Raw genomic sequence first — 15,094 nt, 5'->3', positions numbered from 1 at the left:
TGTGAGCGTGTTTACAACTTAATGTGGCCTTGCGGGTGTGTGTGAGAACGGGTGGGGTGTACATGTTTAGACTTGAAGTTAAAGATCATAGAGTCAAACACAGTGACCACACTTATATCATTGTTTCAACAAGTTTTCTTTATAAATAAAGCAATCTCTTACTCTGTTGTTGTTTTGTATAATCGTACACAAGATACAGTAAGCAGAGTTTTCAGCCAGACAAACATGTTCACAACAAACTCCAGACATAAAGAAAACGGAAGGAAAAACAGGATTAATTAATGTCGTTGACCTTTGCGTCTGAGTGCAAGAATTAGCCTGAGTGGTCTGTGAGTGTGTGTGTCTGACTGCAAAAATGTTGGGCTGTGAATGAGCATGTTTTGGTGTGTATTTTTGCATGTATTGAGTAGGTGTGGAAGTTTTGCACTATGAGCATACCAAAAGAGACCTGTGTCTGCATAAGCCACTCTGAATGAATCTTTCTGAGTGTGTGTTTGTGGCTTTTCCGTGTTTGTGTCAGTGAACATAAGCCCGTCGTAGGGTGAAGGTGGACAGTTAGGTCCATCGGGCCCAGCATTACCCAGCCCCATCAACTGCACCCACACAAGATTTGCATTCAGACTTTTTATAGGAGGAAAGTAAAAAGTAAAACAACTCAGTCCATTGCTTTTCTTCACAACTGGTTTTTTACAAGTCAATCAACATGTATCCAACCACATTATCATCCTAATCATGATTATTTATGAGTTAAAACCAATAACTAAAATCAGATAAAAAAAAATGTCTTAAGGTAAGATTCCTTCACTGAATGCAGTAGGGATCTAGTGTGATGGAGAGTAAGTGCTTCTCCCTGGACCCGTGGTTCTCAATCTGTTTTCCAACATGGGCTGCATGCACAGCCTAAAATGTGGAATGTAGGCTACACCCACACAGTACACCTCAAAAAAATTTTTATTTTTTTTTTTACTTTTTTTGTAGCACAAAAAGGAAAGGATGCAGCTACCGTTTCATGCAAGGTTGTTTATGTCTTCATAATGCAAAAATTACTGATCTTTCCTTTTCTGACCAACCATGCTATGCCAGGCAGCCATTTTTTTCACCGAATCATGCCAAATGGGCTGCCCCTTCACACACTGCACCACAGGTTGAGAACCACTACTCATGAAAACATGAGTTCTTTCCAAAATAAAACATATCACTCAGGAGCTTCAGGAAATTTAAGGCTTCAGTCAGTGTTAACACCCTCCCACACTCGTTCTCCCTTCCCAAAATTTATTTTTGTCACAGTATGAAGACAGGTCTGTCTCTTCCTTCTTGTAGGATCCCCAGTGGCCTATATGGGGGTACAAAAAGAAGCTTTGGCTCTGCACTACACTAAGGGAGAGGAGGAGAGGTTGAAGAAGGTAATACAAGTATATTGGAGAAGCGGAACTAAACAGGGTCAAGTGGCTGCAAGAAGGTACAGAGAGAGAAGGAGAAGGCAAAATTGGGAACTACTCTAAAACAGACATTCTAAGTTCAACGTGGGGACAAGGGCCCCTTCACCTCAATTGGTTATTTCTCCTTTTGGAAACCGTGTTCCTCATCTCTGTCGCCCTCTTTCACAGCATAGACTGCCCTCCATCATACCACCTACCTCCCAGAGGGATTCTTCTTTCGGTCACAGTGTAGGGACAGACTGACAGTCTAAGTCAACCCCTCTTACTGTCCTTCCCTCACCTTCCCCCTGACTCTTGAGTATAGACAGACACAGACAGGTCCTTAAAATGCTGCTCTCTCAGTCACAGTGGAGAAACAGAGAGACAGACAGAGACAAGGCGAGTCTTCTCACACCTCCCCCCCGTTCAGTCCCTTCCCAGAGAGATGCGCTCTCTCACTCACAGTGTCAAAAATCAAAGACAGACCCTCCCTCGCTTCCCCAGACTTCCAATCACAGTGTAGAGCTCCAGGCAACCCCTCAGTTCCCTGTGACAGACGGAAACACAGAGCCCTCCCCCACCCTCTTATGACCCTAACAAAGATCTGAGACATAGTCGAAGTCTCTGAAGCTGTCCTGGTCCTTGCGGGAGAGGGTTCGAGGCTCTCGGGGTGGGGTGAGGGCAGGGGGCTCAGCGGTGAACTCCTCGTCGAAGTTGCTGACGTCCTCTTTTCCCCCAATCATCGGTACAAACGGTGGGGGCAGCTTCCTCTGCAGAAGGGCCTCCCAGTCCACTCCCTGATAGAGTAGAGAGAACGTGGCTTGAGTTTATCCACATTTATACTCGAGACAGTAAAACACATAGAAATTCCTACAGGTTTATCTCACGTGGGATGTAAATTCAAACAGTTTGAAGGTGGCCCAGAAGAAAGCAAAGACACATCTGAGATGCATTCCCAGTCATTTCCAAATGAGGATGTTTATGCAGTGTCTCCCCCTATAGGGACACTATAAACTACCTCGGCACCATATCATTACATTTACATTACATTACATTCATTTAGCAGAAACTCTTATCCAGCATGACTTCCAGCACAATAGAACATAAATGTTTCCATTCAAGTTAAAGGAGCAACAGTGCCAGACCAGGCTAACAACACCCCCAGACCTGTGAGTGTGAGCATAACACCATTCAAGCCCTACCATAAGTTAACATGTGCAATCTGACTAGGCGATGGAAGCCAAGTATACTACGATACATCAGTCAGTAGAACATATAATACATTTATCATACATGTATCATATATCACTATATCAGACATTTTATATGCCACCTCTTGCCTGAAAATGTAATAGCAGAAAAAGAGAAAGTAAGTATAGGGTGGAAAAAGGGTAGATGGAGGATTACTCAATTCAATGCAGAACAGTTGCAAAGAAAGCAAGGTTAAAGGAGGCTAAGGCTAGGCCAGGAGGGAAGGAGGAGGGGGGGAATATAGAGGAAGTAAACAGCCCTGCAGAGACAACAATAATGGAGAGGCTGCGGATTGATAATTACAGTGATTGACACAGAGAGGTTCTCAGCAGTCAACAACAGACAGAGACAAGAGTCTGCACCGTGACATACAGAGAAAGAATGTAAACAGGAGGGTGGGAGAGAGGGAGGGAGGGAGGGAGGGAGGGACGGGCAGAGGGCCGTGGCCATCTTGCTTACCCTGAAGAAAGGCTGCTTCTTCACATCCTCTGCGTCTTTCTCGCTTGAACCGAGGCGCCTGTCCGGGTTCCTCCTTAACAACTGAGGATAACACCACCACAGATCAACAGCATTAACAAATTTAGGGCAGCCTTTACCTTGGAGAATTATTTAATCTTTTCACAAACTCCCTAATGACTAGTTATATTTTTTGCTGCTTTAGGAACTCAAAATACAGCACTTCCAGGGTCTGATTGCGTAGTTTTTATTTTATAATATCTAACAGCTACTGTACAAAACTAATTTTAGGACATGTTGCATGAGAAGTGTCATGTTTATATTGTTTTTAATGCATGAATAGGGCCATTTGAATAAAGGTACTCATTATTATTACAGATGTGGGCAAAATGATGAGCCAGCTTGGGCTTATTTTAATGTCCTTTTGTTTATTTTCAATACTTTTTGATGCTTAAACAATCTTTTTCGCTTTTTATCAAGCCAGTGAATACACAGAAGCAACGGTTGAAGTTCTTTGTTCAAAGATGGAAGGCATCATTTTGGACCCTTCTCCGAAAACACTTTCACGAAACTATCTTTCACTCCTTAAGTGGAAAAGAGACGGAAAACAGACACTGTTCTAATACATCCCGTCCAAATGAGCCAGGTGTGACACCACCCGCTGTCACAGTGTTTAAGGTGTGAAACTATGAGACCTGCAGGTCACCAGCTCCCCAGGGCAGACACAGGTTTCCACCGCTTCCTGCACACACTCCAACTCTACCACCTTTATCACAGTAACAAAAGGACATGCTGTTTGACTGGGGCAGGTCAAGAGACTCAAATAAAAGAAGCTAATGAGGCATGAACTGCGGAGGAGGAGGAAGGAAGAGGAAGCTGCGCTCACACGATCGGCGCAGAGAGTGAACGCACAGACGATGGAGGGGAGCGGGGAGGGGCTGACTCACCCGCCTCATGATGCCGATGGCTTCGGTGGAAAGGAAGCGGGGGTAGCGGACCTCGTCATTCACAATGCTGTCGAACACTTCCTCCTCATCGTCACCTGGGAAAGGGGACTGACCGACAGACAAGAGCCCCGTTATTAAATCCTGTCAATGGGAACTGAAATGTACCTGTCCGTACTTGTTGCTGAGATGAGATAGTTCCATTGGTATACATGAGAGTAAATTGTACCTATCCACACTTGTAGTTGCTGAAGATAGTTACATTGGTATATATGGGAAATGAATGGTACCTGTCCATGTTTAGCAGTTGTTTATGTAGTTGCTGAAGTATGTTGCTGTCATAACTACATGAGTTAATTTCAACCCATCATCTTACAGACAGAAGGTGTTTCAAAGGCAGTTTCTCCCTCACCTCTCCCACCAGCATCTCGTACACCAGCACTCCCAGGCCCCACCAGTCCACAGCCCTTGTGTAAGACGTGTCAGTCAGCACCTCTGGGGCCAAGAACTCCGGTGTACCACAGAACGTGCTGGTCCTGTCTCCATACCCCATCCCTGGGGCGGGCAGAGTTAGAGGAATTGAAATCACTTACACGGACACTACTTTTCATACATCCACTAACAAGCAAAAGCAGATTTGACATCAACCATCAGCCTCCATAACACACTGAGGGAAAAGGGAAGGGAAATGAACGATGTTCAAAATTCACAAGCACACTCACCTTCTTTACACAGCCCAAAGTCTGCAATCTTTACATAGCCATCTGTGTCCAACAGCAGATTGTCCAATTTAAGGTCCCTGAGAGGGAAGGTGGGAGTGATTCATTCAAAAGTTACCGACAGTGCGTGAAGTTAATCTGGCGTGAATCTGCAGACAGCGGCAGGGTTTCCATTAGCGGCATTAGAGTCGAGTATCAAGAGCTGATGTGGATAAGCCATGCGAAAAACTCAGTGGTAACAGCAGCAGGTTGCTTTTACAGTAACTTACACAGAGTCGCCTTCTAATGTTTTTCTCACTGAGAGAAGTGTCAAATGGTGAATGCATGTGCATCGGTGTGTGTTGTCAGTGCAATGGAAACAAAGCCAGGGACAAACACGCATCCGACCGTGAACTGCGTGGGCCACAGAGAACACTCACCGGTACACAATCTTATGGTCGTGAAGAAACTGCAGCCCCAGAACCACACAGGCTGAGTAGAACCTGCAGACAGACAGACACAGTCAAGACAAACAGAGAAAAGGACACAAATGCACAGATTTGCTGACATGCTGATACAGACAGCAAAAAAAACACCGTCACGCGGACAGATAAACACGCTTTCTCCCCACACACACGGCCCCACGCGGAGCAGGCGCTACGTACACAGCCCGGGGCTCGGTAAACACGTCGGAGTGGATGTGCATCATCAGGTCGCCCCCTGCTGTGTACTCCATGACAAAACACACATGCTCCGGGGTCTGGAAGCAGGCAAACAGGTTGACCAGGAACGGGTGGCGGGAGCTGTTCACTGTCTCGAAGATCCGCTTCTCGCACATCAGACTGAGGGGAAGGAGAGAAGGCCACACCAGGGGAGGAGACGAAGGGAAAAAAGAGTTAGCAGAGAGCAAAACAGACTGGGAAGGACATTAAACTTTGTGTGCTTCACAGTCTCTGTATATTTCAAAGAAAATATTGACATAATGCATTAGATTACATTATTGTCATTTAGCAGATACTCTTAGCCATGACAACTTATAGTTATAGCAATTTTTACATGTTATCCATATATACAGCTGATTATACACTGAGGCAATTGAGGGTTAGGTACCTTGTCTAAGGTACAGCAGCAGTGCCCCAGTGGGGAATCGAACCTGCAACCTTTTGTTTACAAGCCCTGTTCCTTACCACTCCTTGCTACTGTAGGAGTGTGTACAGTTTGCATGTTACATGCACACTATTCCAGTGTGCTCATATGTGTACTGCTGGGTTTACGGCAGCATCACTCTCACTGGGGCTGCGCATACCTCTCCACTTCATCCCGGGCAATAATGTCCCCTTTCTTCAGAGCCTTGATGGCATACATGGTGCCCGTCTTCTTGTACTCTGACAGCAGCACCTGAGACACACAGACGGGACCCGCTGAGCAACGAGATGGGCAGGAGTAGGCCAGAGGTAAGCCTGCACAGGGAACGACACCTACCTTCCCGAAATGTCCTCGACCCAGCACTGCAATCAGCCTGAAGTCCTGCAGACACAATGGGGTCTTCTTCTGTTTACTGCGGAGTCACAACAAACATGCAGTGAGAAAGACCAGTAAAACTGTGCTCAGGTGTCCCTCGTTAATAACACCTACCGTGATGCGCGTAGCTTGTCACTACAGCACAAAGGCTGCACGAGAGTTTTAAACAGCACAATAGAGTATTCTGCACAGTTGTGCCAACTGCAGTGATGCAGCATGGGTAATGGACTAGTTTGGTCTGAGGTCTAGCTCATTTCAGTGCAGTGTGGTGACAGGACTTGCTGAAAATTGCGGTGATATTGTGCAACCAGTGTCATTGTGTGGGTGCGCAGTTAGGGATGAAGGGTTCCATACTGTGTTTGTGTGGAATTGCGTAACAGGGCTCTTTAGTGTGTTGACTTGTAGCGCATACTGTGTGGGTGTGCAGAGCCTAACACGGTAGGGTTCTGCAGTGTATCGGCTTACTGTGTGCTGTGTGGGTATGTGGGTTAGAACACTGTAGGGTTCTGCAGTGTGTTGGCTCCTGGAGGGTACTGTGTAGGTGCCTACAGTGCATTGGCTAACATGGCGTACTCTGCGGGTATGCAGGGTTGTGCGTTATGGAGTCCCGCAGTGCGTGTTGGCTTGCAGTCACACTGCGTGGGTGTGCGGTGTTATGTACTTTAGGGTGGCGCAGGTTCTTGTCTTGCGGGGCATGCTGTGTGTGTGTGTGTGTGTGTGTGTGTGTGTGTGTGTGTGTGTGTGTGTGTGTGTGTGTGTGTGTGTGGTTCATGCACAGCTTCATGCAGTGTACCTGTGTTGCGAACTCTGAGAGGGGGTTCTGTTGGGGCGCTCAGGGGTGAGGTCTGGGGGAGAGAAGGGCTCGATCACTGGCAACCGCTCCTGCGAGAGGGTAAAGGAGCAGGAGGAGGGGACAGAGAGAAACAGAGGGAGGAGAGGAGGAAAGAAACGGAGAAGGGGGAGAGAGAGACGGGGAGTGAGCGAGAGCGAGAGAAGATATCAGCATATGACCTTGAATCGTTAGAGACGGCCCAATAAAAATGTCACTTCTCTTTACTGGCAGTCCGTCCCCCTGCTGCCTGTTTTCCCCCTCCTCCTCATTACTGTTAATTAGTTTTTCTCAATAATTAATCCTGTAATCCCGGAGTCACACTGGCCATGCCATCTGCCAGCTCCTCTCTCTCTCTCTGGCATTGGCCAGGCCTCCCTATAGAATACTGCCTCACTCAGCCTCTCAGCAAAGCGCTTCTCCCAGCTCTGCCCTCCCCGCCAATCTTCCTTTACAGTTGGAAACAAACATCCTAAGTGTGCTGCAATCTAATTAAAGCTCCCTCAGTCCAGTTACAGCCTATTAGGGCTGTCTTGCCCTCCGCACGTTCCCCCTTTCCGCCTGTCCCTTGTTTCCTGTGCCTCAGTCTCCTTTATCCCCAGCTCTCTTCTAATCTGTCCAGTCCTTTTTCTGCTGCCTGCAAAATTCCAAGCAAGGCCCCTAGAAAGAGCTACACTACAGCCTTCCCACCGCCTACTCTGGGAAAGGCCAGTAAATCCGACAAAGCATTGCTCCCCCCTCCCACAATGCCATCTTCCTCCTCCCTTCATCTCTCTCTCTCTCTCTCTCTCTCACCGGGGTGTGTGTGTCTGTGTCTCTGTCTCTCCGGTTCTCAGGTCTTTGTGGGGAGTCACTGTCCAGACTCAGCTTCTCCATTGAGATCTCCCTGAGACACAGCAACAGTCAAGACAGACAGAGATTCACTGCCACGGATTTGCATAATGTGTAAAGAGTACTTTGCCGCTGTAAAGAGAACTTTGTGCCGTGTGTGTGTGTGTGTGTGTGTGTGTGTGTGTGTGTGTGGAGCCCTTTGGGGGCAGCATATTCAGAGTGTGTGCAGTAATACAGGGTATTACCCTGTGCTGTGTGAGAACGCCAGGGCTGTAATTGCCCTTGTCGCTGTTGGTTTTATGTGTCTGTGTGGGAAAGGAGTATAGGGTATCACCCAGTGTTGGGTAAGCACCTTAGGGGGCTTTAGGTGTCTGTGTTATTTATGGTGTGTGTAGGTGAAAACTGCATGCTTAGCATGATGAAGTACTCAGTTTTGTGTGAGTTTACACTGGGGTCATACATGGTTCTGTATTTCTGGTTTTCTGTGTCTGTTTAAGAATAATAATAAGAAATGCTTTATTAATCCCGAAGGAAATTTGAGTGTCACAACTGCACCGTGGTATAATGGTCTGTGTTGTGTGAATCTGAACTGGAGTAATAGGTGCCTTTGCTACAGACACAGTGTGTGTATGTGTGTGTGTGTGTGTGTGCGTGCATTGTTTCATTAATTACCCAGCGTTGTGTGGGTGAGCGTTGGGGCTGTAGGTGCCCGTATTGTTGACAGTGGGGATGGCGTTCCTAAGCAGCCGCACCCAGGTGGCGATGTCCACGTTCATCTGCCGAGCCCGCAGGAAAGCTTTGCCTGCACAACACACACACACACACACACACACACACGCCTCCTCAAAACACAGCAGCAGAAACAAGACCTTCACAGCCAGGATAGTTCTGAGAGCTGCAAGACTAACCACTAGAGGGTGCTAAAATACAGACTGCAAACTGCACTGCAAGGATTACTTCAGAAAGATGTTAATCTGTGTCGGTTTTTTTCCCCCGAGAATGTGAAATTACCAGTAAAGACAATATTAGGACATTAGGGAGACTACGGTATATTCAGGTACTCTGCCCGAGGCAATTCCAAGGTATTCATCTCCTGTGTCACCGTTCTGAGCGCAGCTAGCGTGAACCCTTGTAACAGCAAAGGGATGTAGCACATCCAGGGCTCGCTGTTCTCAGTGCATCTCTCAGACGGTACTACCTGGTACTAATCCCATATCCAGCTGCAGTCCTGAGGGGCGATCCTGAGCGGCGCCCGGCTCAAAACCATTACATCACTCTTTTGGCAGCGCATCCTCAATTAGCGGAGGAGTCCACATTACGCTGTAGCGCTGGGTTCATTAGTGCTGAATTAATCTTGCCGATTGACGTGATATTAAGAAAGCAGCAAGCAGATTTAATTCACACTCATATTTTAATTAATGACGCATTTCAGCTCGCCGCTGCGGGCATAAGTCACTGTGCTGTGTCAGGGGAAATCATCAGTAAACAAACACTGTGTAATGCCAAGTTAATCACAGATAATTGATTTAAGGAACATTCTAAGCACAGAAATTGTGTAGCTTGGTAGCATCTTTAAAGGGGTTTAGTGCCATAAAGCACTTCCACCAAAATGGAGGAGCCCTAAGTGTACTGCATAAGCGCGCGCACACACCAAAAGGGGTATTTATAGTGGTTTGTTTTGTTTGGTAAAGTGCACACTCTCTCGCTCTCTCTCTCCCTCTCACCATGCTGCTTGGAGAAGACCTTCTTCTGCCTTTGAAGTCGCGGGACCCTCTCTATGGTTGGGTTATAGAACGTCACCTGAAACACAGACAGCGCTCATTAGACTTGCTGCACATCTCTCTGTGTAGGTGTGGATGTAATCTGGCATGCATGTACCTATGCAGGTGTACTTTGTGTCCTGTGAATCTGTTGGGAGGGCCAGGTACCCGTTTCTGTGTGTGGGTGGGTGTGTGTATTCATACCAGGGTTTTCCCTGTCTATCTCTATGCTTGGCTGCCTGCCTCTGATATCCGTTCTCCCAAACTGGTGAGAATGGAATAAAAATATCCCTGTAATTTGGTCCTTATCTGTAATTAATAAATTATTATTAGGCAGGGTTTTGGTGCAGTGCATGTGTCTGACCAGTAGGGGCAGTGTGTGAGCAGAACTCTGTGTGTGTCTGTGTAACAAGATGAGGTGGAGCTGAACTTTGTGCAACAGGAAGCTCTCCCTGTCACAGGCAGATTTTGAAACATGGCTCTTATTTGCACACTAAATCGTTTCATCAGTGTAAATAGGTAGGTTGAAAATAGTAGCAGAGCACAGATTGCTAATGTTTTAAAAATTCTGGTGAAATCTATGCCACTGATATCATCTGCTTGAACTGAATTTTTAAATGTTATTTAACATTATTTACAACAACCCATGTACAGTCTTATAAAACTGTTCATAACTCCCAATGATTGGTGTACATCATAAACCACCATAAGGCTGAAATGCCCTCAGAGGTGCCTCCATGCTCTCCAAATTAAATTATGACCCCTCTGTGTAAATGCTCATTAAAAATGACAGAAATATATTCACAGCTCTTAAAATGAAGAGGTGGAAAGAGGCTGATAATATCACTTGCCCTTTTCAGCGAAAAAACCCAGAGAGGAGGCAGAAATTGATCAGTCAAGGTTAATGGCTATCATTAGCTTAAACAAATGACTAAATTCAGTGCAGATAACACTGAGGCTGAAGATGTTATATCTTTTAGAGCTGCATTCTAACCCCTTTTCTTTAGCTACGTATTATTATCATTATTATTATTTAAAGCGTAGTAATAAAACAACCCCTCCAGCACCCACGTTCCTAACAGTGGCCCTCCCTACACCCTGAGGAAACCCGGTCCGTGTCAGTGTGGACAGTCCCTACCTCAGCCAGCAGCAGCCCCTGAGGCTCCAGCTCCAGCTGCACCCGGTGTTTCTGGTTGTCCAGGAAGTCCTCCAGCTTCAGGTACTTGAGGGCACACAGGGAGCGGTAGTCCTTCCAGTACACGGCGATCTCCATCTCCCTGGACTGAGGGAGACACACGGCAGCCTCGGGGTTAAGCACATGCAGCCCAGCAAGGGGACGGAGTACCAGTGTAATGAATGTGAGAGAGCTCTCTCCAGGTTACCCTCTCCAGCTCCAGGGTGAAGGTCTGGTCCCAGGCCTGCTCCCCGACTGTCCTCCATGCAGTCTGACCCACCACAGTGTTGTCCAGCTTCAGCACCGCGCTCACCTCCGCTGCACAACAGCAGTAACATACACCTCAGCATGAGAGAGACACAGCGTCCATGTGTGTACACACACACACACACACAAAAATACAGAAAAACACAGACAGACACACACATATTGATAAACACTCACAAACTCAGTCACACAAAACACGCACACACACGCGCACACACACACACACACACACACAAGCTCACAGTTCTGTCTTAATATACACATATCTCTAGAACACACAAAGGCTAATAATTACATACACACACAGAAACACCTCAGTTGTGGAGACAAGCAGTATTTGCATGTACATAAACCCACACACACACACACACACACACACGTACACGCATGTGCACACAAAAAGCCCTCTCCATCCACACATGCTCTCACAGAAACAGACAGCAAACTCACACACACACACACACACACACACACACACACACACAGAGAACCACAGAACCCTCATTTTAACACATCTACAGACCCATACATGCGCACACACTGACAAGACAGGGAATTCCTATAATAAAACACAAACACACACACGCACACACAGAGGAAACACCTATATTAACATACACACACTTACACAGGGAACTCCTATAATAACACACACACACACACACACATACACAGGGAACTCCTGTGATAACACACACACACACACACACACACACACATGTACACGCACATGCACACAAAAAGCCCTCTCCATCCACACATGCTCTCACAGAAACAGACAGCAAACTCACACACACACACATACACAGAGAACTCCTATGATAACACACACACACACACACACACACACACACACACACACATACACAGGGAACTCCTATAATAACACACACACATGCACGCAGAGCGGACTCACAGGACAGCTCGTCGGTCTTGCCGGGGGCCTTGCCGCTGACGCTGCCGCTGCGGCTGTAGAGGCCCTTGCCGGTGCGCATGAAGGAGCGGCCCTCCCCGGGGCTGTAGCAGGGCAGCACCGTTGGGGTGCCCCGGCTGCGCCCTGGCACCACCTCCAGCACCCCCACGCAGCCCAGCAGCTGCACCTGCAGCGTGCCTGAGACACACAGGGGAACGGGGGACAGAGATTAACTCAACATGGAAACACGCTGACCACACCCTGCAACACACAGCCAATTACAGTGGGGTTTTTTTTTTTTTTACAGCTTCGAAAACACCTACTAAACCCATTCACAGTATGTCTCTACTAACTACGTTTCTGTGTCAGAATTCATAAACGCCTCTGCCGAAACCAAACAGACAGCTACTCAATACAGGGGAGGTAAATAGACATGATGAAATGTAGAAATATAACTAAGGTGTGCTAAGAGGGAGCTCCACTACCTCCCAAATCGATTTAGGAAGAAGGGTCAACAAACACTGCTGTAGTCTAGCGCTGCACTGATCCAAAATACGGATCTGAAGAAGGACAGGGGGTAAACACTACAGCACCCAAGCATTGTGCGTGAGTTCATTCAAGATCAGTGTACAGTAAACGGAGGTAAAGACAGGGACCATTCATCTGCTTTTAACACTACAATGTATGTTACTCTACCTGCCCCAATTCAGAAAAGCAGGGACAAGAAAATACAGGGGAGGTAAACACACTATAAACACACTAATGATGAAATGTAGAATTATGGTTAATTGTGTGCTAAAAGGGAGCTTCACTACAATTCCCAGCATAACCCCTGGTGTAAACTGAAGGTTACCAGTGAGCGGGGATGGCTTGCTGACGGTGCTGTACTGGTTGTGCACGTAGGGGGCACCGTGCCGGGAGCTGAAGGCTGGAGAGGAGGCCAGCACCAGCTCCTCTTTGATGAGACAGGCCTTGGGGTGGTCCTCGGGCAGCTCGGCCAGTCTCTGGTCCAGGGAGTCCCGCAGCAGGTCCAACCGCTGGGACGACTCGCTGAGACGGCGCTGAGCCTGGAGGGAGAAAGATCTGTCAGTCTTGATACGTACACAGCACAACACTGTTTAAATCAGTACTAGTGCACGTGTGTGTATGTGTATGCGTGTGTGCATGTGTATTTGTGTGTCACTGCGTGTGTGCATGCATACGCGTGTGTGTGTGTGTGTGCCTACGTTTATGTCTGTGTGTGCATGCGCATGTGCGTGTTTGTGTGTGTGTATGAGTGCATGTGTGTGTAACTACTTGCGTGTAAGTGCATTTGTGCGCACATACATGTACATGAGTGTGTATATGTGAGTGCACATGTGCATGTGTACATATATGAAAGTGTGTGCGTGCATATGTGTACATGCGTGTGACTCTGTGTGTGTGTGTGTCTGTGTGTGTGTGTGTGTGTGTGTGTGTGTGTGTGTGTGTGTGTGTATGCGTGCCTGCTTGTGAGCTCAGACCTCAGACATGGCCTTCTTGTCCTGGACCTTGCTGGCCCCCAGCAGCCGCAGCACATTCTTGGCGCCCTCGGCCACGGCGTGCTCCACCCGGTAGTGATGCCGCAGCTCCTCGATCCGCAGCTCCACCCCACACAGGTCAGGCTTCCCTGGAGACCGAGGGGAGGGAGAGGGAGTCAACAAACCCCTCTGCACTGATCAAAAATCTGCATCCGAGGGGGAACAAAGGTACACACTACAACACTCAAGCACCGTGCTCACTCAGATCAGTGTACGGCAAATGGAGAAAAACACAAGGACCACCTGTCTGCTTTTAACCCTACAGCGCACAGTACCATTCAGAAGTTTGGACACACCCGAGGATAATGGGAAACATGCATTCAAAGACATTTTGAACTAAAGACTTATGCTTAAATGCTGGACATTTGTTTCTTAGACAAAGGTAAATAGTGCCTGTGTATGAAGTTCTTTCCAAAAACAATTATTTTTAAAAAATACTTTTTGGCTATTTAGAACGTAAAATATAAGATAGTTTTGATTTGTTGAATGCTTTTCTGGTCACTGCATAATTCCATTTGTGTTATTTCATAGTTTTGTTGTCTTTACTATTAATCTAAAATGTGTAAAACAGTAAAAATAAAGAAAAACACTTCTATGAGTAGGCGTGTCCAAACTTTTGACTGGTACTGTAACGTACTCTACCTGCCCTGACTCAGAAGAGCGCAGACAAGAGGGCGCTGACTCGGCCTTACAGAAGCAGACGCACAAACGCACACACAATTCCCTCTGCAGCCATCCGCCAACTCCCTCCAACTTTACCACAGGCTTGAAAGAAACTTTAACAGGTTCCGTCAGCTAAGGACATTACTTATGAAAAGGATGACATTTACACAGTCCTCCATTATCATTAATGAGCTGCGTGAGGCGTGCCGAAGTACGGCGAATCCTTTCTGCTCGGAGAGGCTGAGAGGAATGCAGAGGAGCTAAGAAGCACGATTAGTCAAGATGTGTTTATGCTCTAAACACAGCACCTTCGTGTTCGGAGGACCTTTATTTTTGCACCTTGTATGTACAAGGTACAAAGAGGGTAACGGTGGGTGCACATCTATATTTTTAGGATTATGTGTCTCCACAGTGAGGAGGATAACCGTCTATTCCACGTGTACTGCACGGCTAATGTACTTCTGATCTCTGTACTGTCCTCAGTTCTAAACAAAAACCGCTACAGTTCATGGAGACAGACGGAAAAACAGTGGCAAAGAGAAGGAGGGAAGAGGATAAAAAACAATCACTACCTCAGTGTGTTGGGGGGAATCACGGAGTGTTTCTGTGGGGTAGAAATTACTGACTGTGTGTTTGTGTATGTGTGTGGGAGGAAATCACCAAGTGTGTGAAGGGAAAATGAGAACTTGGTATGCACTTTCTCTCACGCTGTTGTTATTTGCTGTGTTGCCAGAACCCAAACATTTTTAATGGAATAATCATAACTAGTACTGCACTGACTGCACTCAAACCTCTGATATGAAAACAAAA

General features: G+C 47.0%; 1 protein-coding gene across 2 annotated transcripts in view; it reads right to left on the bottom strand.

Moving 5' to 3' along the window:
- Positions 1-954: 954 nt before the first annotated feature.
- pkn1a (protein kinase N1a) overlaps positions 955-15,094 on the bottom strand; it is a 41,867-nt gene continuing 27,727 nt past the window's right edge. For both annotated transcript variants that reach the window (XM_036528915.1, XM_036528907.1), the window contains exons 5-22: positions 13,565-13,710; positions 12,916-13,129; positions 12,066-12,260; positions 11,091-11,200; positions 10,847-10,990; positions 9,673-9,748; positions 8,621-8,750; positions 7,913-8,003; positions 7,082-7,170; positions 6,250-6,325; positions 6,074-6,165; positions 5,433-5,609; positions 5,208-5,270; positions 4,792-4,868; positions 4,482-4,624; positions 4,073-4,180; positions 3,129-3,209; positions 955-2,215 (exon numbers count right to left, since the gene is read on the bottom strand). In XM_036528915.1, the coding sequence (XP_036384808.1) occupies positions 2,012-2,215; positions 3,129-3,209; positions 4,073-4,180; positions 4,482-4,624; positions 4,792-4,868; positions 5,208-5,270; positions 5,433-5,609; positions 6,074-6,165; positions 6,250-6,325; positions 7,082-7,170; positions 7,913-8,003; positions 8,621-8,750; positions 9,673-9,748; positions 10,847-10,990; positions 11,091-11,200; positions 12,066-12,260; positions 12,916-13,129; positions 13,565-13,710 (2,216 nt within the window). In that variant the 3' untranslated portion in view covers positions 955-2,011. The remainder of the gene's footprint in view (positions 2,216-3,128; positions 3,210-4,072; positions 4,181-4,481; positions 4,625-4,791; positions 4,869-5,207; positions 5,271-5,432; positions 5,610-6,073; positions 6,166-6,249; positions 6,326-7,081; positions 7,171-7,912; positions 8,004-8,620; positions 8,751-9,672; positions 9,749-10,846; positions 10,991-11,090; positions 11,201-12,065; positions 12,261-12,915; positions 13,130-13,564; positions 13,711-15,094) is intronic.

This window comes from Megalops cyprinoides, chromosome 1, assembly GCF_013368585.1.
Source record: "Megalops cyprinoides isolate fMegCyp1 chromosome 1, fMegCyp1.pri, whole genome shotgun sequence".
Taxonomy (NCBI): domain Eukaryota; kingdom Metazoa; phylum Chordata; class Actinopteri; order Elopiformes; family Megalopidae; genus Megalops; species Megalops cyprinoides.
This window is presented reverse-complemented; position numbering and strand designations above follow the sequence as displayed.